The sequence below is a fragment of the Oxyura jamaicensis genome, chromosome 22 (assembly GCF_011077185.1).
Source record: "Oxyura jamaicensis isolate SHBP4307 breed ruddy duck chromosome 22, BPBGC_Ojam_1.0, whole genome shotgun sequence".
NCBI lineage: Eukaryota > Metazoa > Chordata > Aves > Anseriformes > Anatidae > Oxyura > Oxyura jamaicensis.
This window is the reverse complement of record NC_048914.1, coordinates 393,088-416,624: the sequence shown is the minus strand read 5'-3', so window position 1 is coordinate 416,624 and position 23,537 is coordinate 393,088. Positions and strand designations below refer to the sequence as shown.

Below are 23,537 nucleotides of genomic sequence, written 5' to 3'. Positions count from 1 at the left end.
ATGCAGGACAACCACTGATCTAGAAAGCTTACTTTGCTGTGGGAACGAACAGATAGAGGGGGATGGGGTGCAGGCCTTAACTTCTCTCCACAACAGCTTGAAAAACTTGGTTGAAGACACACAGGGCATGTGCTGGACATGCAATCTTTTCAGTCACAAGATCACAAGATGCTTAATATTCATCCAAAGTGCACGCAGGCTTAATTTGGTCATATTGATACAAATCTAAACCCCGTTAAAAACAAGACTGGAAACAGACAACAGCAGAACTGGATCCTTACTGTACCTTAAAGAAATTATTACTGCTTAATTGAAGAATAAAGACCACATCTGCAGAGATACATTTTTATTTAACACACAAATCAGATACTTTGCTGCTTATGTTATATAATGCATTGAATTGACAAATTAGACCTAAAAAAGCTGTTTTTGAGAAACAAGAAACATTACTTGCCATTCTATGCTTTGCTGATGAACATGGTGATGAAGTTTGCATAAGCTCTCTTGGATAGTATGAGCCTACCTCAAGGGGAATTTTGTCACTGATAAAACTTGTAAGAGCAGGAACTGTGTACTTTGTGGTGGAGTTGAAGAAAACATGGTAATTTCAAACCAATTTCTAAATCCAGAGTGGGTAATTTAAATGACAGTAGGTCATTACTCTACATGAAAGCTAAAGAAATATGTTGCTAAAATATTTATTTTCAAATTTCCAACAAGTAATATGAAGTTTGTTGTTACCACATGCTGATCTGGCATGCTATATAAGATTCTCCACTGACTTAATTGATCCCATTTAAGGGACTCAGTGGAATTACACTGGCAAGGAGGGGAACAGGAAATATACCAGAGGCTGTCAAATCCTTGCATGCAGGGAACACTACTATAACCATAAGCCAAATAATGACCGCAAACTCAGCTCAACTGTGGCAGCACAAAGAAGAAATACTATCTCCATTAGGCAAGCCATCTGCTAACGCTAGGCACCAGGAAGAAAATAAGTCCTACACGCACAAGAAATAAACACAAGTACTTGCAAAGCCTGATTTACGTATTTCAATTTCAGAACAATAACTATTTCTCTTCCCATAGTCTCTAGAACTGGAGCGTGTTCTGCTCTGCCACGTCCTCCCCTCACTCAGCCAGGGCAGCCAAGTTACACATAAGCTGCACTCTTTGGCACTGTAGAAGGAACAGGATATTGCATAGGTAAACACATTCATTTTCTTTGCTATCCTACAAAAGTAAATTTGTGCCCTTAAGCATTGCACATTCATCTTGATGTAGGAGTATTATGTACAGAGATCATCTTTTGCAAGTTTAAACAGACCACTAGCGGTGGCTGAACAATTTTACTTCTAAGTAAGCTAATTAGTTTTGCTACTTACTGATGTTGATAAGGATCATTTTTTAACATTTATTTAAAAATATATGTTTTTTAAAAACAAACAATTCACTTTGTTTCAGTTGCTATTACTTGTGCTGTGGTAGCAAACAAGTAGGTAACTTTCACAAATGATGGCAATATAGCACCCTCTAAAATTAACAGTTGAAGTTCTGGGTTACTTTTCACACAAAACTGACATAAATAAAAAGCATTTTATTAAGACTTGATAAAATTAACATTCCTGAATCTCCCATTTATAGAGCAATGGAAAAAATATTTAATATTTCTCTTGCATAAAAAAAGTCAAGAAACTTTACTTCTGCCCCCTCTTTTTTTTAATCTTGATTTTTTTGTACGGAAGAACAATGAAGAGAGACATTTTCACCATTTTTAGAAGCCTGCCATTTCAATAGAGGGAATTTAATAAATTAGTGGAAAAACTGCTTAAACTGGGGACACATTTTCACAGACAGAAGTACAACTATTTTTCTGGCAAGAAAGTCAAATTTGTTCCTCAGCACAAGGCTGATTTACATACCACAAGAAATAAATACTTATTTGGCCATAGATGATGCTAGCTTAAGTAGAATTTGCTTCTTTCTCCACGTCCTCATCATCATCAACAACCTGAAATCAAATCCAGAAGTAGCTTAAGTAAACAGTGTAAACTCTCAGTCCTATAGCATTGCCTAGAGAATTTATTGCATTAAATCCTTGCTGGACTCAAGGGGAAGAGTAGCTGTTCTATGTCACTGAATGACGATGGTGACATGAAAAACGTAAAAAAAGCTTTCAGCCAAAAATACCGTATGGAAATATGGTTGAAATAACGAGCTGGTCACATTACTACAGAGGCTACTAGAATCACTGCAGCATATCAGATTTTTAATGAAAAAGCAAAAGAATCTGCATTGGAAGGGACATGACCTTGTCCCTTACTACCACTAACAATCACATGCTAACACAGTTCTGGGCTCCTCAACAAAGAAGGAGATTCACATGCTGGAGAGAACCCAATGAGGGATCACCTCCCTCAACCTGCTGGCACTGCTTGGGGACACTTAAGTTTTCTTTGCACACTGCTGGCTTATGCTCAACTTGGTGTCCACCAGGAGCCCCAAGTCCTTTGCAGCCACGCTGCTTCCCAGACAGGCAGCCCCCAGCACATCTTGGTGCAATGGGCTGTCCTTCCCCAGGTGCAGGACTTCGCTAAGTGCCAAATCTTTTGCTAAGGCACAGCTTCTGGCTTATAAAAACTGCAGCTATATATCCCATACTTTTGCTTAAACTGCCAACCTGGCATGCTGGAAAGGCAGAAAGACCCCACCGTTTTTTTTTTTTCTTTTTTCTTTTTTTTTTTTTTTTTTTTAACAACCCCCCCCAATTTAAAAAAAAGCAGCTATTATCTCACACCAACCCACCTGTTCCACGCCTTCTACTTCAGGGATGTAGAACTGGAGCATGTTCTGTATCCCATTCTTCAGGGTGATGATGGAACTGGGACAGCTGGTGCATGAACCCTGCAACTTCAGCTGCACAATCCCATCCTCAAAGCCTTTATAAATAACATCGCCACCATCTTCTTGCACTGTTGGCCTGATGGAACATGATACTCAATTTAAAGTAAGTGTAGCTGAAACAAGTTTCATTCTAGGAATCTTAAGAAGAGTTCAAGTTAACATACACAAAGAACTGGCATGCTAGAGTAACTACAGCAACCCTCTTTCTCTACAAACACCCGATTAAAATTTCCAACAATCCATAATTTGCTGGACTTTCTCACATTTATGGCTACTCTTTATTGGATATTAAGCAAAACATATTTGCAGTAACATGCAAATAAATAGTTGAAATTCTAGGGGTAAGCACCTTAGAGAAGAGCTTGATCCAGCCTGCAAAGCCCTCTCCACATGTGATGATGCTTGCCTCAATTATGCACCAAAGTCCAGGCAACTTCCATCATATAATAGGTGTATGTCCACCATATGATGCATGTGCATCTGTTACATGACTTGGGACAGAGATAAACAGCCCTTACATCCTTCCATAAATAAATACACAGTTTACTGTAGTTTACATAGAACACAAAAAAAACTCCAACCATATAAAAGCTTTATTCTGCAAGTGGGTGAAGAAACCAGCATCTGTTAAGATTATATCCCAGTACTCATAGCTTTCTGCAGCCTGGTCTCCTTTTGCAAACAACAAATTACCAGCCTTGTAACTGCATCCCCATAGCAACATTTTTCCAGACCAAACTAAAACCATCCCATTACCCTAAAAGAAGCTTTTATACTGATTTCCAAAATAACTCTTTTTAAGAGCTACACTCCTAACAGAATAACCTATGAATCTGACACATTTATTAACAGCTCACCATAGCTAATTATCTCCATTCCAAAAAGTCAAAGAACGTGAATAAAAATTCATTTAAAAAAAAAAAAACAACTTTAAATTAACATTTTAAAACACCCTGCAGAAACTTTCAGATCTCCATTCCTTCCATCCTGCACCTTCTTATAACATTTTTGCACATATTTTTTATTCACCAAACAATAAGGCTCTGTATGTACCACTGGCTTGTATATAGTTTCCATCAGCTATCCTGCTGTATAATGAAGTAAGATGCACTGCTGCTAATATTCTCATCACCAGCTTCTTGGTCCACCAGGGATGAGAGAAAAAGACAGAAAGAACCAGTGATTTTGACAGAAATTCTGTGAATTTTAAGAAGGGCTGCTGGTAATTCAAGGACAAAAATACCATACAGATTTTAAATGACCACATGCCGAGCCCAGGCAGACTTACTGAATGCTACTTTCTGTCATGGTTTTATGCAAAAGTATATTTCAGCGACATGTTTCAACACTTAGTGCATACATCAATACACTTTGGAAAAAAATGTTCCATCTTATTTCTGCTTTTCTCCTTCTTTCAGAGAAACCAACCAGTGTTAAACTAAAAACTGCAACTAAAATATCAAGTTGCTTATTCCTTTCAGTTCACTTTAGTAAGCAACTAATGAACATAAAAATATTCTCCAGGTAAACAACACAATCCACAGCCACTCTTGAGACTACAGTTACAACCAGACTCTAAATTCAAACCATGCTAAAATACCGATAAAACTGCAGCAGAATATAAAAGATAGTATAAAAATAATAATATAGAAATAATATAAAAATCCAACGAAGACCAGACAGCAAGGGAATTCTGCTAGTAAATTTTTCCTAGAGTATGGCACAAGAAAGAATATAACCTACTTTGGAATACTTGGAAGGGAAGGACCAGTATAAGACAGAGATAAATGTAACAGAGGAAAAATGAAAGATGTCACCGTAAAAATGAAGATTATTTGTGTTGCTTTCATTATTTAGAAATAACCAGGTTAAACACAATGCTTAAAAGCTTAAATGCTGCTTAAATGCACTCCACGCGGTAAGACTGCACTATTCTGAAATCACTCAGTAATATGGACTCTGTTCAGTACACAGTTTGCTTTAAAAGGAAAACTAGATAGAAAATTTTCAGTTAGAGGAAACAGCATTCACAGCTCTAGCCAGTTCTGCATTTAAACTCCCATGCTAGATACTGAACTGTGAAATAACACATACCCAGAGTAAAATGGACCGCTCTCTAAATAAATCCAAGCCTATCTCAATCCATCTAGCAGCAATGTTCCTGGTTTACCTTATTCTTGTATCCAGCAGTTCTTTAATCATTAATACTACTTCATCATCTTCTTCTGATGGAGCTTTGGAAAAGAAAAAATGCCAATCAGAACATGGAGAGAAGTTTGTTACGATTGCTAACACTGCACTACCATAATAGCAGAGTGTAATAGCGTAAAACCATGAGATGACTGAAATCAAGGTGGACATCTAATTCCGTGTATGTATCTTTATCCGCATCATCCACATTCACATACCAGGCAGTGACTGACATAAAACAATGTTGGCTCATAAGTACCAAGCAAAGGCCTTAACAGCAGTGCCATCTTTTATAACAGCGAAGACAGCACACAAAAAGAAGAGAAAGAAAAGGAAACAACAACTACCATTCATGGGTTGGAAGCATGCGTTAAGGCAGGGTCCTCAGAAGATTCATTCTTTCTTCTAAGGCCGGCACAATTTCAGGCTCTGTGTTAGTCTCACGGAAGCATTTTTGAAATAACTTTTTCAAATAAAATAAAGCCTATCTTAATATTGAAATGAAACCCAGACAGAGAAGAGCAGAGGGGAATTATAGTCATCATCTGACTTAAAACACTAGGCGAGGAAAAACTGTACAAGCTGGTAAGTTGCAACCATAAAAATACAGAACAAAATACTGTCCTTGTCTCAAACTATAAGTTAGTCTCAATTATTTTCTGTTACAGCTTGGAAAGGACTTCTACGCACTTCTTGTTCTTGTAAGACCATAAATCTATCATTAACAAACGGATGTTAAGCCTGGGCACTCCCTTCTGATTTAAGAGGGGAAATGAAAACCCTTGTAGGTGCCCACGTGGAAAGGATGTGCAGCAACACCCAGTAGCTTTCTAAACACAGCCTCAACACTTGCATAAATATTTCATGCCACAAAGTACAGCAGAACGTGGGCCATGCTGCCAAAACACATAGCTCAGCATAGCTCCTGTGAAGGCACACTCATACTCCAGCAGATAAAAATCAGACTTCATACTTAGTTAGGCAACTTTTCCAGACAGTTCAGCATTTCTTCTGCTAAAACATAAATGTTCTGAAAAATCTTTCCTCTGTTAAGCTTTAGCAGCTTTCAATTTAAGTTCTGTTGTGTGCTTTTCTGAGGGATAAATGGAAGCTCAGATATTGCACAGACTAAACCCAGCAGCTGTTGGCCGCTTCCTTAAGCATTTGACTTACCTGTATCTGTCCTAGGTGCCTCTTCAGTAACTACAGGTAAACCAGAGGCAAAGAAATCCATTATAGTTGCATAAATATCTGGTTTCAGCAAGTTCCAATCCAGGTCTTCACTCTCCTATGAGAATCAGAAGAAAAGTGATAGAACATCTGCTTCCTAAAAATAATAAAATTAGATAGGGATTCCTCTTATGTTAACATCATAAGGGTTCTCAGGTTTCATGCCCAAGTCCAGCATTGCCAAAAATGACTCAAAATAATCAACAGAAAGGTTTTCCTGCTTGCAAGCCACGTGCTGTTAGAATATTAGCTACAAAGTGAAAAATACAGTTTCCTAAATACATTACTTGACACTTTTTTTTTGGTTGTTTCACCTAACCAAACCATATCAAAGACTAAAGTTTTTTATGGTTCCACTTGATTTTGAGCCAAAGCACAATTCACTGAATTGTCCAGGGCTCCCCATATAGCAGGAGCATAACTGTGCAGTTCCTACACATCACCTTATCTCTGCTGACATTGAGTGCCACACCTTCAGTAAACACAACGCTGCCTGCAGCACACCTCGTTCCGGTCACGCAGTCGCCTTGCAGGAGGTGTTCTCGGGAGGTCACCAAGCCCAACCACCCATTTGAAGCAGAGCCAGCTTCCAACCTGATCAGGCTGCTCAAAGCTTCCTCCAGCCTAATGCTGACAATTTCCAAGGACAAGATATCTACAGCTTCTCCAGGCAACCTATTCCAGTGCTTATCCACACTTGGTGAATTTTATTTTATTTTTAAATATTACCAGCATTTCCCTTAACACCCTTGTGACTATTGCCTCTGGTACTTTCGTTACTTATCTCCCAATGAGAGTCTGACTGTGGCCATTGACTTGGCAGGTGAATCTCAGGTCGTATTTCAGCACATGTGAACCTATGTTGCGCTTACCTTGGTGACTGTGATGAAGTCTGGCCCAAAGAAAACACTTTTAACTCCTTCAATTCTGAATAACTGCCTGTTAAGAAAGTAAACAAAAAATGCAAATGTTTCAGCCAAACTTCTAACTATTTATTTATTCATTCACAGAAAAAAAAAAAAAAAAAAAAAAAAAAGCTCTAGAATATATTTCCAGACAGAAGCAAGCACAAAGAGTGGAACCATTATGAGAAACTGGCATCTAATTCACCTACAGCGCAGCCAGGAGCTCCTGCTATGAAACAGCGTGGGTAGTCAAAGTGAACATATCTTTCAGGACTTTTCCACAAGATATGTGAAGAGAGTTACTCTCTCTCCAAATCTTCTTTGCAGGCAAAGTGATATTCTATGTATAAAAATGTATTTGATCAGCATCAAAACCACTTAGTACCTATGGTTTCAGGTAGGATGAGTGCAAATACAAGGAAAAGTTCCTTAGATTAAAGCAAGCTATTTAAAGTAATTGAGCTCAATATAAACTGCCTTCAATTTCACTGGAAAAAATGACAACCATTGCCATTCACTAAAAATATTAGTGCCAAATGGTCCACAAGGCTTTAAGACACCAATTCACATTGTGATCAATCTTGTATATTTTAGCCATTTTTACAGTATATAAAAAACTTGGAGATTTAGCATTCATTCTGAATTGCTTGAGATGGCCCGATACAGCACCCAGCACCAGGTGGTACATTAGCACACATCCAAAGCAACACAAAAAACGTAGATGATAGGAAAGATCACTCTTTTGATAATATTTTAAGTATAAAAAGCAGAACGAGTCTAAAGACCCTTTTCCACAAACACTTCATTAAAACCCAACAAACTTATCTATAGAGTAAGTATATAATGCTACTTGTGAGAGTTAAAAAAAAATTGAATAAAAAAAACACATTCTAAATGAAAAGCATCGAGTATTAAACCTGTCAAAAGGCTGCAGTTTTTTTTTGTGTGTGTAGTTGAGAGAAAAAAAGATACTCTTTCAAAAGACTGGAAAACATCAAAAACCACAATGAATGCAGGAAACAGAAATCTTATCACAAATGTATTTGTGATGAAAAAAAATAACAGAAGAGATTTCATAATGCCTGTCTGAATTTCCACACACAAAAGTTATGCATGCAGCTTGTTTTTACAACATTAAATCAACCAGATTTTAAAGTTACTGAAACAACGAAATTAAGAGTACACCAAAATATCTAAGATCAATGAAATACTTCCCACCCTCTCATGTCTTCTAAAAGTTATTTCATTTTAAAATAAATGATTATTCCATTTACAAAAAATGTAATATGTGGTTTATCAATACATACAGACATTTTTTTCCATTAACCCACACAACACACAAGCTGCCCTGCCACAGTCCACACTAGCACATACATTGTTTTTGATGAAAATGTCTGTTTGCAGACGTATGACAACACAAAGGCGCTTTCTGACAGCTGTTTGAGCTCTGCAACCTGATGTACTTTGGCATAATCAGATTCTACAGTTTCAGCATTGTAGTAACACACTGTGATGTCCTGGAAAACCTTTCACACTGTATTTGTTACTCTAAGTCACAGAGCTTTCCTTGTAAAGATCCTGTTTGCTCTCAAACAATGCTACCAGAGACCTTCAGAAACACTGAGCTGTGTATCTGATAACCCTACGCCTCCTGGACAGATCACATCAAGTAGCTTCTACTTGCCTACAGTTCTTCCAGTATACACAAAGATGACTTAATTTAGGACCTCTGGACGGAACTTATTGCAGCCTTTCTGGACCTTATTCTCCAAGTGCAGCCCTTCCACCCATGTAACAGATACAGGAAAGTTTATATTCAGAGGCTAATGGCAAAGAAGAAAAAATAGATGCTTCCAAATACTTACAGAGAGACTTGTGATGATGCTCCAAGCCCCTTCTACACCACGATGATATGAATGGATTACCTGCTTAGTGATTCTTACTTCAGGTTATGTATTTCAGTACTGAAAGCTGCAACTCCCAAGACTTGTTATAAATTCAGCCTGAGAGACTTGGCCAAATTTGGCCACATTCCTTTGTATGAAATATTATAAACCTTTTGGGAATGAAAAGGTTTATAATACTAGTTTTGAAGTTCAGGTTAACGCTAACAACTGCCAAAGCAACCTACTACATTTAATTCATAGCATTTGGGGAGTATTTACGTCCTTATGTTGTGTATTTCCCAGTTCTGAAAAGTTGCATGATTTCTGAGTAACTCCTGGAATTAGGAGTCTTCCGATTGGACCAGTTTTTCAAAATCAGGGCCAGAGGTATTACTTATGATGCAGCAACTGTTCAAGAATCCTGGACTTACAATACCACACAATCCAGCTGCGTAAACCAGACCATGATGCATTCTGCTTTAATAGAGACATAAGAAGCACAAACACACAGAAAGGCTACTTTGATACCAACAATCTGCCCAGGTTCAATTTTATGCTCAAGTAAAGAAGCACCAAAAACTGAAACCCAACCTATCTGCTCCTGAGTACACTGAGGTGCAGTACAATGAGAAACTGCATTTAAAACATCAGTTGTAAACACACAGCCCACATTGGAGTGTCCTGTCCTGTCCCATCTGTCCCCCTCAACCCCCCAAATTATTATGTATTTATTAATACCTTGCTAAAGGTGAGCAAAATGCTGCAGCAGGTGTGGAAAACTCCATAGTCCTTGACTCCAGTACTTCTTTGCCTGGAATAAACTTCAAACTATTTGGATTTGGTGTGTCCTGAGTTTGAATAAACATGCATCTTACTGGAAAATAAAAAAAAAAGAAAAGGGGGGGGGGGGGAGGGGAGAGAATAAAGTTAACGTAATCCAACCTAAATAGCTTAAATGGAAGTCAAGGATCTCAATTTCTCAATTTCCTGATTACTTGGCAAGCCAAGACTGAAGGCTCACTGTGCTACAACCAACAGCAGTCCACCCACCAATGATAAACAGGAATACATGAAAGGATCCAGGCTAACAAACATAGTAACATTATCTTATAGGAAACAAGTGGAATCCTGTCTTTGCTTCTTTTGCTAACTTGTATTTACTAAAGACTACAACAGTATCAAACCATGTGAGGCTCCCACCATCCTCACTTTCTACAGAGACCAAGAGATGCAACCTTCATTCCTTTGCTGTGCTCAGTTTATTTTTTTTTTCTTTTTAAATCTTCAAATGCTGTGAGATCCCTGTCCAGCATTATCACTTCCTGTTCAAAGTAAAGGCTCAGCATAAGTTTTACTAGCCCTCTCTTGAAGAAACACAATATGGAAATATATTTCCACATACATGTAACACATATATTACAATATATATTACATAGATACTACATGGAGATAGTCTCAAGCTGTACCATGGGAAGTTTAGACTGGGTATCAGGAAAAAATTCCTGAAGGAATGAGTGGTTAGGCCTCGGAACACGCTGCCCATGGAAGTGGTAGAGTCACCATCCCTGCAGGTATTTGAGGTGTGGCACTAAGGGACACGGGATGGTGATGGGACTTGGCAGGTCAGGTTGATGCTTGCACCTGGTGATCTTGAAGGTCTTTTCCAACCTAGATGATTCTGTGATTTAAGACTTTTTTTTTTTTTTTTTAGTCTTTCAGCATTACAGTTACAGTAACCATGCCTTCTTTTAATATTTATCTGAGGGTGAATTACTATAAGCTATCACCTGTGTTGTAGAAATTGAACCAACCTCAAAATTTAAAATTAAATGCTAAGACTGGTAAAGATATTTTTTTTCTAATATTCCTTTTGAGGTGTACGTTTTTCTTTCATTATAAGAGTCTAAAAAAAAAAAAAAAAGCCAAAACTGGTTTTGAATAAAAATTAAGTATTCTGCATCTAATGGTGTATGTTTAACAGTGTATTGTCCTGTAAACATGTCCATGCAGCATACGCTTGATGTTCTACTAAAGCCCAACATCAGGTAGGGACAGTCCCACTCCTTCTAATTCTTTCTAGTTCTCCTTCTAACTCTTCCTACACATGAAATAATTCAATGATATATGCACAGACAGCAAAGAAAAAATGCATTTTAAACCCCAAAATATCTAGTAAATAATATTTATAAAGAAATTATTCTGGAGAAACTGGCTCACATAGCTTCAAAAAGAATGATTTAAAGCAACAGAACGAGCTGACACATTTCCTAAACTGCCATGTTGCTCTTGACTCCCTAGCATTAGATGATAAATCACACTATTAATAAATTAGCAGATTGTTACTGTATGCGTCTCTCATCACAACAACCCATTTGACTCCAACATACACAATGGCCAAGTACACAGATACTACTACTTTTATAAACAGAAAACAGGCTTAGCATGGAAGTACTTAGTTTCAACATGAAAGGAACAGTCCTGATAGAACAAGTGACTTGTCAGCTCTCTCTGTGAGGATGGAAGACCCGCTCATCTTCCAGGTCCTGTTGGCATCCAAAATCACATCCAGCACGACAGCATGGTTGCAAGCAGCTTGCAGCAGGGGATGTGGATGGTATAACTAAGATACATTCTGCCAGTTTTTTGAAAGCCGTGGGTCACTAAAAGCTGTCATGCAGTGTTCACATAAGCATCTCAAACACCCTACACCACAAACGGCACCTCCCAGAAGAGGTGCCCAGGTGGGCAGACACTGTATTTTGCACATATCTTCAGTGGCTTAAGATCCACCTTACCAAGGACAGGTTTTTTAATCATTAATCCACCTGGAGTTCTTTGTACAACTGTGAATAAGCCATTCAGAATTTATTGTTGGTAACTGGCTGTATTCACAGCTAACATCTGCGTTGTTTCTTTCAATCCTCCAAGGCAGGTTGTATGCTTTCTTATTATCCTTATCTGCCAGCTGCTCAAGGTAAAAAAATACCAAATAGAGGCAGACTTTGGTAGGACACTTGCAAAAGCTGGTAAAACACCAAGTCAGAGTGTACCTGTTGCAACTACGTGGCTAGAACTGAAATAAAAACCATGGTGCTGGACCAGGTAGGATTAGACTTGCTCTGAAATCAAAAGTAAAAATAAACGTAGTGTTCTTTTTGTTGTTGTTGTTTGGTTGGTTAGTTTTGTTTTGTTTTCCCTTAAACTCTTTTTGCTACCGCATTAGAAAGCAGCTGTTAAATGCTAAATCCCCCAAGCAGGTGTAAAAGCGCAATGTTTTTCTGCACTGCAAGTTTCACAGACTTTTGTTTCTTTTTGCTGAGCATACAGCTTTCTAAAAAGCTGTTAGGAACAACAAACACAATCTTTACTGCTTTTTCTGAGTACTACCAAGTTACCCTTGCAGGTGATATTAATGGAGAATGACATTAATGCACCATACATGGGTGCATTCAAGGGAAGGAAAATTAAAAGAAGAAAGCATCATAGGTCTAAATATGGAAGGCTCTGCCTTCATCCTTGCTGGGATAGCTCAGCAAGATTAAGCTGCTGCCTAAGGAGCTGACGCAGGACAGAGGGTTACAGGAAGTCTCTCATGAGGGATACAACTACACTAAGACAAAATTTAAATCCAGAAATGCAGCAAAGCCCAAATATTATTTTATGCCAAAGTCCCTTGTACATCTTGGCAGATGAATGCCATAAAGAACACACGTCTAATCAAGCAGAAAACAAGCCATGCATGTCTTCTTCCCAAGCTTCAAATGTCCAGTTGTGCTAGTACTTCATTAAAAACCAGTAAAACCACCCAGGAAATTTTATCACACATTTCAAAAAAGAGAGGGCTTTCATTATTAACACAAGACATAAAATCCCACAACGCATTAATCTACTTATTTTTAGCTTGTATTTACCTGTATTATGCAATACTGCAGATGAAGGAAATGACTTCTTTTGTGCAAGTTGGTGGAAAGGCTGTTTAGTTGCCAAATTATGATCTTTTAATACTGTATGACAAAACCTAGAGAAAAATCATAGTTTTGTTAAGAATTTCCAAATTATAAGTTTGCACACCCCCAATACCCGAAAGTTTTTTCAAATGCTCCAAGAAATCCCCAGAACCCAGCAAGACACCCATCTACCTTGATTCAAAGTAGCAAGCCAATAGGTCAGACTATGAAATGCACCTTACTTTTCCCCTCTTCAATGCTTCCTCTTGCTCAGTAGACCTAAAATTGGAATCTAGACTCCTTCACAGTCCCTAAAGACAGACAAATTGCCTCACGTATCTGTAACAGAAAAAGGAAGGTCACCCAAGAGGAGCCCACTGAAGAAGCGCCAACCAAGAACATGGACATCTAGCTTAGACAAATTACCTAATTTTCTGAACATTTCAGACAGCTGAGATGAGCCCAACTCCAAGCACCTAAGGCTAAATAAAGGCCAGATTTACTGCTTTACTCTGGCTGGTTCAGCTGGTCAAAGTATTTCCCATGTGCCTCCAGAAGCCTTGGTGTTTCAGAACAAGGTGAAAACTGGAAAATGGAACCAAAACACCCTCGTGTCAAAAATAGCTCAGATAAATACTAATATGCAAACAATTAGTTATCCGGTTTCTCTCCTTTTCATCAGGTACAAAAGGGGAAAACAGGCAGATGAAATAAATCACATCTGCAGGGGGTCTTAATGGGGAAGAAATTCTCTCTGGTTTCTGTTCAGAAACCAGAACAGAGGCACTACACCCAGATGCAGATTCCGCAAACACAGGAACAGGCAGAAAGTCTCTCCTCACAAAACTGACCTTCCAGCTGTGGGTAGGGGAGACAAAGAAAAGGTCTAAAAGGTGTATTTCCAACCTAAACCTCTATGATACTTTTGTGGTCTTGGTAACAGGTACAGAGACCACAAAGGGATGTGTGTCCCCCAGTTCTCCTTCCTCCCTTTAGCTTTGGGAGTGAAATGAGATGAACGGTTCTAACTCCTCATCTCTGCTACACAGAGCCCACAGCCCGTGCTTCAGTTGTAAAACAAAGCAGATGGAAGAAAAGGAATTTTTCCCATCTGCATACCCATTATCTGTGTACAGAAAGAGAAAACTATGATTGTTCCTCTCCCCTGTTTGCTTCTTCCTTACAAACACTAATGAATGAGAAAGTCCACCAGAAACTAAAGTATAAGGGTACAATTGCAGGTATTTAACATTCTGAATGAGTACATACATACAAATACAGTATGTAAACCACTCACTGACAAGAAGGGCTTGCATACCTCAAGGCAGGGCAAAAGGAAAAGGAAATAATTAATCCCCCATTACTAAAAGCTTAGTCTATGGTCCCAGTACCCACATGTGGGAAATTACCTCTCGTTTTATAGTCCCCAGCAGGGGCTTTGCCTATCACTACATGGTCCATCGTGTGTCGGGGCTTTGAATTTCCCCTTCCTGTGCAGACCTGAGCAACCGTGAGGGAAGTTTCCCCTCGCTGCATGACCCCAAGCAAGTATGTGTGGAGGAGATCATCACCCCTCAGCGCCCACTCCTGACCAGAATGTGGTGGCAATCACCCTTCAGTGCCCACTCCTGAGCGGAAATTGGGGGCAAACACCCCTCAGTGCCCGCTCCTGAGCACGCTTTGGGCAATCACCCCCCGTTACTCCGACGTGTGGGCGCAGGGGTCGAGCAGCCCCTAAGGGAAGGGCCCTCAGCACACACGCGCTGGGCAGAAATTAACGCCCGGCCGCTGTTATGGAGCTGAGGGGAAGAAACAGCCTTTCGCCGCCTCTCTGTAACGATGAGGAGGAAGGGAAAGAAATAGCTTCAACCGCGGCCGCCCTGCTGCGGCGGAGAAGGGAAGGGGAAGGCCGAGGCGAGACCGGCGCGGCGCGGGAGGTCGCGGTACCGCTCGCTGCCACACGGCGGGGAAGAGACGGGGCGGGAGCGAACCCCCGGGAAGCGCCGGGCTCCCTTCTCGGGGCCGGGACAGCGCGGAGCCGACGGGCCCCGCAGTCACCTACCGGCCGCCCAGCCCCGCAGCCACGCTGAGCCACCGCGCGCCCGCCATCTTGGCGCTCCTCAGCCCCGCCCCAGGCCCTACCGCGACACCTGGCGGCAGCGAGGCCGCTGCTCTCCCCACGCCGGCGGCCTTTCCTGGCGCCCTGCCCTTGCGTTAGCATTTTTGCTAAAAACATCAATTTTTCCTTTTATTTTATTCCTCCCACCCTTTCAGGACGTTCCTGCCACCGGGGTGACGAGGTCCCGCTGTCCGTGCCCAAGCTCCTGGCACCCACCTGGGAGGAGCAGCAACGGTTCCGATGAGCGGTTTTTGGAAACCTGGAGCTGGCCGGGTGTCACTCCCAGCCCCCCGGGAGGAAGCCCATGACACACAAAACGCCTTTCTTTTTCCACGTTACAGTAAGTTGTGAATCCAGGCCGCTTCTGAATACCCTTCCTGAGATGGGGCATGCAGAAGTTAGAGGTCGTGTACTTGTTTTGCTCGCATGATTTTTGGGGTGGGAAGCTCTTGATTTTGCAGATTGCACCCACTGTGGACTCCAGGGCTGTTGCCTAAGGAAGAAGAAGAGTTTCCCTTGGGAGGAAGACTTTTGCACTTTCAGAAAGACAGATGCCAATTTGTGTGGCTGCTTTTCCCCCTTATATTTCCCCAATTATATTCCTGCCAGTTTTGGACCAGAAAGCCACTTACCTGAGGCCAAGTATGCCTGCTTATTCCATTACAATTAATGAATACAACCTAGAGTTCCACCAATGTTCCTTGAACAAACTTTCAGCTCTTAATTTCAGCGATTCCTTGCTGCACTGGCTGGATTCACTGTACCTTGGCACGCTGCAGAGCTCACAGCAAGCACGCTTTCCCTGTGCTTTGCCAAAACCCATCTCCAGCCCCCCCACGCCTCCCACAGCACATGCATGCAGCTCGGGATGACCCGTGCAGCACATCACCCACGGCTCACTGACCCCACTCGTGTGCAGTGTGTCCTCTTTGGGCACAGGTTTGTTGCGCATCCTCTCTTGCAGCAGCTCCTGTGTCTGCAGGGGGCTCGACAGCTCTGTGCCATTAAATTGGAATATCCCATCAAGTTGGAATATCCTCAGCTTAAAAGATCAATTTGACTTTGCAACTGCCAGATAAAATAGTAGAGCCAGGACAGAGTTCAGTACCTTAGCAGGAAGAACTCATTAAAAATGAGTATTTATATCTAGCAAAAATATTTTGCACGGAGAGAGGAGAAAAAGGCACAGGAGAGACAAGGTATTGTAATCAGGTACAGTTTTAATAGAATGTACATAAGTTTACAACTTGAACATTTCTTCATAATGATTACCGGAAACATAGACGATCACACCTGGAGTGCAACCCTCTACTCCACCAATCTGCAAGTCAGAGGTATTTTCAAGACCACTATGAACCACTTTAATAACATGGTTCAAGCAGAACACTGCTCTTGCAACATAAATCAGAGATTGCTTGTCACAGTCAGCAGAGGCCACGAACACCTGCAGCTCCAGCTTTCTGCTCCACACGGAGACAACGCTCCTCCACTGACAGCAGGAGTTGCTTTCACTGCTGGATGTGGTGTGCGGAGATGCTCAACCAGTTGCAACCCCTGGGGCTTTCCTGCATCAAGCTCCCAGCCCCGACCACACAGACACAGAAAGCCCCCTGCCCTCCCTGTGCTCGCAAGCAGCTCACTCTCCAGTGCTGCGGGAGAGAGTAGGGTCAGGGTGGGGGACCAGCAGATTGCCAGATCACCACCATCCTTCCCACTTCTCAGGGGGGCTTTTCTAGCTGTGTCTGACAACCTTCACCCTATGCGCAATGGGAAATACAGGCCGGGGGCTTATTTTTAGAAACTCCAACACAGCTGATCAGGTTTCAGGAATGCATTTCAGGACTGGAACAAGATTTCACTGTCAAGATACCTGCTCAGAAAATGCTTTGGAGTCTTTTGGTGTACTGAAAGGCCTTAAATTAACACTGTGAAAAAAAAAAAAAAAAGGGAAAAAAAAAAGGAAAAAAAAAATCAACTCCCCAACACAAGAGTCTTTGGTGGAAGCTGAGTTAAAGTAACCGATTACCACTTTGGAGTGATTGAGAGTTCAGCAATTAAACAGATTGTGCTCTGACTTGCCTGATTAAGTCACTCTGAAGATGTGCTCCAGGCAGCGCACATCACGATTGCTCATGTGGGTTTGCTGTCACGAGCTTAACATCACAGACGTGCTGCATGCATACCGTGCAGTACGGATTGAGTGTGCACTGGCTTCAAGAGACTAAGATTGTAAACTGAATGCCACACATGACTAGTGCCAAGATGAGAAATGGGGAGAAGTCCCAAAAATACTGCAGCAGGCGAACCCTGGGGCAGCTGGTCCAGGTACATGCACTTGTGCAAATGTTGCAGCAAGGAGGCACAGAGAGCAAAACCTGTTTCCTTTTCTTTTCTTTACTCCGCCCCCCCCCCCCCCCCCCCCCCCCCCCGCCCTTCCCTTTTTTTCATGCAGAAACTCTGCTTACTCGTTTTGAAGCGCTATGTTTCTAAGTGCATTCAAGTTAAGTTGGCAATGGATAAGAACCATGTCTAAGATTGTCATCGGACTTAAGTGGTAACTACATCCCTCTGGCCATGAGGTCTCCTGGGAGACCCAGGGCAGCTGGCAGAATTTACTACAGCTTTAAAAAAGGTGAAACCAGTGGTTCCTTCAGAAAATTGACTTTAAAATGCTGTATTGATGCCATACCAGTCTTACTGCATTAACATCACCAGCTAGGTGGCAAAGAACGCTATAAACACTATTACTCCATGATCATTAGAAACTGTAGCTTCATAAAATAAGGAAATGAAATTTCCACTTACAATACAACATGCTGAAGCTGCAGTACTGGCCATGCAGGATTAGGAGGAATACGGGCTGGAAATTAGAATGGCATCGGACTAATTGGTATTGAAATTCAATTTTCTGACTGCAACCAGAAGCCCATTCCTTCATAGGTCACACACAGAGATTCAAACAAGCTCTCTCCCCATCCCCCCAACATATTTTTAAACAAGTTAAACACTAGATGCATGCTGGCAGGATCATTAGTTTCTGGGGCATGGTTAGCTTGCTCTGTGTAAAGTGCTTGCGGAACATAAGCTGCCAAAACGCTAGCTGGAAATTCATCCTGACCCAACCTGAGCCCGTGCTGCTGGTGAGCCCTCACACCCAGCTGCCCCATCCTTCCATGTCTGGCAGCACGGAAAAGTGAGCTCTGAATGATACACAACTCACCTCCACCTCACTGATGTGAGCACAGTTTTTTTTGTTTGTTTGTTTTTTCTTACTTTTGTTACGTGAGACCTGGATGTGGCATTTTAAGAAGTTTCACAGAATTATCCAAAAACAACTTTTCAAGTAAAAAAAATGAAAGGAAGGAGAACATGAATCCAGTTAGCAGAGGTAATACCTTGAGCCCACATCTTATTTATATGTGGTACCTGTTTACTCCAGCAAAGCATATCCTGAGTGCACAGATCCATCCCTATACCACCAAGCCCTGACCTTCCTTCTGTTGGCTTCCCAAGTGAATTTAACAGCTTAAGGCCAAATTCAGCCTACTGGCCACATGCACAGCCATGGCACAGCCGTGTGCTGAAACAAATCTACACCCTCATGCTTAGCCTTCTTGGTATCCCCTGCATTTCACAGTTGGATATCATGGTCCTCCTTGGCATCTCCCTCTGATCCAATCCAGCAACAACCTGCATGGTCAATCACTCTTGGGTATGTATTTGAACAGAAAACTCAATGACAACAAAATGCAATAAACAATAGCTTCTGCTTCACTGAAGGTCTTAAGGGAAACCCAGACATTTCTTTGCAGCACTTATCTCCCAGATGTGATGAGGAGCACAGGAAGAACACACCTGCAGCAGAAGCACACCGGTGCTATGCAGCAGAGCAGGGCAGGAGGTCCAGCTGCACACAGCCTCCGTGCCTCCAAGAGCTGTCCCTCCCCTCTGCAGGGCTTTCAACACTTCAGTCCCACTTTCTCTGTCTTCCAGGCAAACCTAATGCTGAGTGTTCCCTGCAGTAACATTTGGCTTATCACTTGCAACTGCAGGTTTTGGAAGGGAACTGAGACTGGGGAGGGGACAGGGAACGCAGAGCAGTCGGTAACTCCTCTCTGCACATGCTTTGCTTGTCATCTCCTGGTGCTCCGGACTTTTCCATCCACCCTCCCCTTAATGCAGGGCTGAAATTCAACAGAGACCTGAATTGTGTTCCCATTCATGTGCACTGCTCTGCTTTGTTTGAGCAGTTTTCACGTGCATCTGTAAGAGTTCCTTTAATGTTTATTATCTGGACATCAGTGGCATAGAAAGCTATGGATGGAGGTGGTGTCTTTTTTTTTTTTTTTTTTTTTTTCCCAAAACTAGACTGAATTTGGCTGCAGCAGCTTTCGCTGGTGTGATGCCAGCAAATTACAAGGAGTTACATTGGCCCTTCCCTCCCTTAGTGGGACAGTAGTCCTGAATCTTCTCTCTGAGTGCAAGCACATTGTGAAGAGGGCAGGACAGAAACATGTTCCATTTGCAGCAGGCCCTGACCGCAGCAACCTACCTCAGCAGCCAGCTCCAACAACTCCCCCACAAAAGCTCAAAGCCACTTGTGAGAGAGCCCCAAAGGCAAAATCTGTCCTCTATCCTCTGCGCAAGGCTACAGCTTACAGGATAAGGATCAAATTCACTTGGGAAATGGTCACTGCAAGGCTTTCGAGAGGCTTGGCAGAAACTCCTGGAGTCAATGGGGAAGCCCTTGCAAACAAAACAACTGGAGATTGTCCTTGGGAGACATTCTGCAGCATCAGCACCTGTTAGGACGGAGGACCACTGCACTACAGAGGCATAAGTGACTGCAAGCCTAAATAGCCCTTACACCTGCATGCTTTGAAACCAGACAATACTTACAAATACATAGCTGCCACTGGCCAGAAACAGCAGGACCAAGACAAGCAATGCAACAGGCACTTTGCAAAAACAAAGGCAGGAGGTTTCACTCTTATCTCTGCCTTGTATTATTGTGAAGAGAGGGGAGCAAAGTCTACTTTATTTCTGCCTAGCGGCCAGCAGGTGATAAACAGCTGGAGTAAACATTCTGGACTATTTTCCCACCAAACACTATATTGGGATTCACTACGTCAATGGCAGAACAAACAGGAAGATTATGTCTTTCTCTTTGAGAATATGGTAGGAAGCACAAGATTTCTGAAGCAGAGCAAATGTTACCAGAGAAGAGTGAGTAGATTTTGTTTGGGTTCATCTTGATTGATAAGAAAACAAAAGGCAGAACTGATGAATCTAGAGTCAACTTCTCTGCTAGCATCTATCAGTCTAACCGGACTGCACCCAATGCAGAATTACACCAAATGAGGTATGCAGATCAGGACATCTGTCAGGTTGTTTCCATAATAAACTTTCATCAGGCATATTTTTAATACTGTAATAATGCACAGCTCTCTCCTTCACAACAACAAAAGCAAATTTCTGGGTCCTACGCTTTGGCATAAACCAGACGATGCATGCATGTCAAAGTTTGCTTGATCTTTTGATTTTCCTAGTAACAGCAGTGGTAGCAGCCTGACAGATTGCTACACTGAAGTTTCAATTCTCGAGCGTTTGAAAGACAAGCAGTGGAAGGCACCAAGTCCTCCTACCAAATGCTCCAGGCGCTGACACACTGCGCTCTGCACATGGCAGCAAGCTAAGAGGTGCTGGCTGCCACTGTTCTGCTCACCTCTGTACTGCATAGACCTGGTGCTAGGCATTGTCTATTGTGCATAAAAACCTACAGACACGCACTGTAGGTGAGAGGATGACCCTGGAGCCTCAGCTGCCAAGCTTGCCAGTGCTACCAGCAGCAGAACATGTCACCTTGCTGTCCTCCAGAAGCCCCCACTGCTGGGAACGGAGTCCCAATAACCCTTCAACATGCAAAATCACTTCTTTGCCAGAGCATGAGCCAGTCCTGCTTGACTTGCTCTGTAATGAATAAGCCTCCTAATTCATCTTATAACACCTTTCCCCAGCCAGAAAGTATGGAATATTACTGTTTTGGAAAAGCATCTAAAAATAACTGGGGGTGGCGTGGAAGGCAGCGAGAGGAGGAAGGTAAGAAGCAATTGAAAAGGATATGAAGATCCTGAGAGCCAGGCATTCAGATTACCTAACATAACTTAAAATGGTTCAATTATGTATCACTGCAAATAGAGTTCTGACCAAATAATAATAATATATATATATTGCTATGTCATTCAATTCAACTAAGATGTTCAAGGTCCCATGAGATGTGTTCTACAGGAAGCACACCTCCCAGCTCACAGCAGATTAAGGCTTTTGCTTTCCTGCTTTGGAAGGAAAGGGTGCTGAAGCAAAAGGATCCCCCTCGGGCAGTTCTGTAGTCCTGGAAGACAGAGAGGCAACAGAGACAGACCCTGCTATTGCCTGTCTGTTGGTCTGAGAAACCACTTTGTAAGCAGCTATGGGTTTGACTTCAAGACTTTGCCCATCTTCTGGACTGTAGTGACGGGAGTATTTTGACAAGGATTGTGGACGGAAAGGCTTGTTAACCATGGAGCCCAGGATGGCTTCTTGTGGGAGCACCTGTCCTTGGTTCCTCTCACTGGGCATGACGCTGTGGTCGGGCTGCACACCTTTAGAAGGGATGTTCTCCTGGGCCTCCATTGCTCTTACAGAAGAAGGAGGAAGATTGGTCAGCTGAGCAAAGCCTGCAGAGGGATACTGAGGTCTTGCCAAGGCCGTGGACCCATGAAATGCTGTATCCAGGCTTTGGAACATAGGGCTGGCTCTGTGTTGGATGTCACCTGCTTGACTTATGAAAACAGGAAGTGTGAATTGTTCCTTAGGCATGCTATGAGAAGTCAACTCTTCCATGCTCTTCTTTTTTGTGAAAGGGGCTCTCAGAAACACATCGGCTTCTTCTGGGTGTCTGTGAGCCACATTGCCCTTGGAGATGAAAGGAGCTTTGGTAAAGACATCCACCTCATCAGGCACTTTTCTTGAGCTTCGGAAAGGAGCCGTGGCAAAAACATCTGGTTCATTAAAAACCTCCCCAGAGTGCGACTGGAAGGCAGGGAATGGCATCTCCCCTGCTCTGGCCTGGGAAGACTGGGAGTGGGCATCTTTGGAAGCCTCCTGTCTTTCCCTGGGCCCAGCTTGCAGGAACCCTGGGCCCAGCTTGCAGGTTTCCTCCTCCTCTTCTGAATCCATCAGTAAAGGCCTGGACCCACTACAATCCAAAATATCTCCTTCATGGTCTGTCCCCTCTCCTTCACTGCTGTAGAAGGAGCTATTGCTTGAAGGACCATCTCTTGCTAAGTAGTCTGACTCTGAGTTGTGCTGGGTTTTCACCTCTAGCATCTCAGACTGACCTTTGTACAAAGCAAGTCCATCACTGCCAGCAGGTCCTTTACAGACATCAAGAGCTACAACTGGAAATAGGGCTGGATCCCTCTGCAGACCTAAAAACACAAAAGAAGAGTGTTACTCAACAAGATATATCTCTTTAGTCATAAGAAGGAATGTCAGGTACTTATTACACAAGAAATGTCATGAAGTTCAGATTTAAACCACCACCACACATGGAAAATGAGACGGAGAGGGAGAAAGTAAAAAAGAAAGTAAAAGAAAGTAAAAAAGGGAGAAAGTAAAAAAGTAAAAATGCCCGGGAGGGTATTTACTGCACGCAAGCTGATACAACTCAGCACTGTCTCATGACTCAGGGATACCACAAGTACAACTTTTCAGGAGATGGATGATGTTTGACAGACGAATGGGCACACTCAGCACCACTCACAGAGGTTTCTGTGCCACCCACAACCGTGACCATCAGAGAGATTTGCACTTTGTAGCCCTGCTGCCTGGGATGAAGCTTCAGTAAACTGTTCTTGTCATTTTATTCTGCACTGTTGCTTATTGCCACAGGAGTGCCCTATAAACAGATGTATGGCTTGGCATAGCCTCTCCTTCTGTGAGCCATCCCACAGATACATGCAAGCACACTCGGGCATGTAAAATACGCAGGGATGCCTTACAATCTGCTAAATGTCAGCCTGTATCTTTTAATGAATTCTGGTAACTATAGCAGCGTTATTTTAAACCACTGCAAGACAAGTGATTTTAAACAATCCATACCATGATTTCAAATGAAGTGTCTAACATAACTATGGCAACCTGGCTTGCTTCTGCATTGGTTTAACAGGGCAATGCAGGGTGAGGCTTGCAGAACTGCTCTTCTCCAGTTACAAGAGCCTAAGATTGGGTTGGTTTTGCCTTATGACTCACAACAGACAGAACAGAAGATATCTTACCTTCAAAGAACTATTGGCAGGTTAGGAGTATGTCA

At 42.2% G+C, this 23,537-nt stretch overlaps 2 protein-coding genes across 4 annotated transcripts in view; both read right to left on the bottom strand.

The window, feature by feature from the left end:
- Nucleotides 1–331: 331 nt before the first annotated feature.
- NFU1 (NFU1 iron-sulfur cluster scaffold) lies at nt 332–15,250 on the bottom strand. Its single transcript, XM_035345160.1, has 9 exons — nt 15,128–15,250; nt 13,030–13,136; nt 9,857–9,992; nt 7,200–7,266; nt 6,271–6,385; nt 5,078–5,141; nt 2,809–2,983; nt 1,926–2,014; nt 332–1,182 (listed from the first exon to the last, which is right to left on the bottom strand). Exons 1-8 carry the CDS (start codon nt 15,172–15,174, stop codon nt 1,967–1,969), a joined length of 759 nt encoding a protein of 252 aa, XP_035201051.1. The 5' UTR covers nt 15,175–15,250; the 3' UTR covers nt 332–1,182; nt 1,926–1,966.
- A 2,356-nt stretch (nt 15,251–17,606) lies between these two features.
- Nucleotides 17,607–23,537, bottom strand: part of AAK1 (AP2 associated kinase 1) — an 88,035-nt gene continuing 82,104 nt past the window's right edge. For all 3 annotated transcript variants that reach the window (XM_035345282.1, XM_035345284.1, XM_035345283.1), the window contains one exon: nt 17,607–22,653. In XM_035345282.1, coding sequence (XP_035201173.1) covers nt 21,500–22,653 — 1,154 coding nt within the window. In that variant the 3' untranslated portion in view covers nt 17,607–21,499. The remainder of the gene's footprint in view (nt 22,654–23,537) is intronic.

What these genes read in the sequence shown, in the direction of transcription:
- NFU1 (XM_035345160.1), bottom strand. Translation starts at nt 15,174, where the DNA reads ATGGCGGGCGCGCGGTGGCTCAGCGTGGCTGCGGGGCTGGGCGGCCG. An exon ending in GCTGCGGGGCTGGGCGGCCG is followed by an intron (nt 13,137 to 15,127) that starts GTAGGTGACTGC and finishes ATTTTTCTCTAG; the next exon opens with GTTTTGTCATACAGTATTAA. An exon ending in GGCACCTAGGACAGATACAG is followed by an intron (nt 5,142 to 6,270) that starts GTAAGTCAAATG and finishes TCTTTTCCAAAG; the next exon opens with CTCCATCAGAAGAAGATGAT.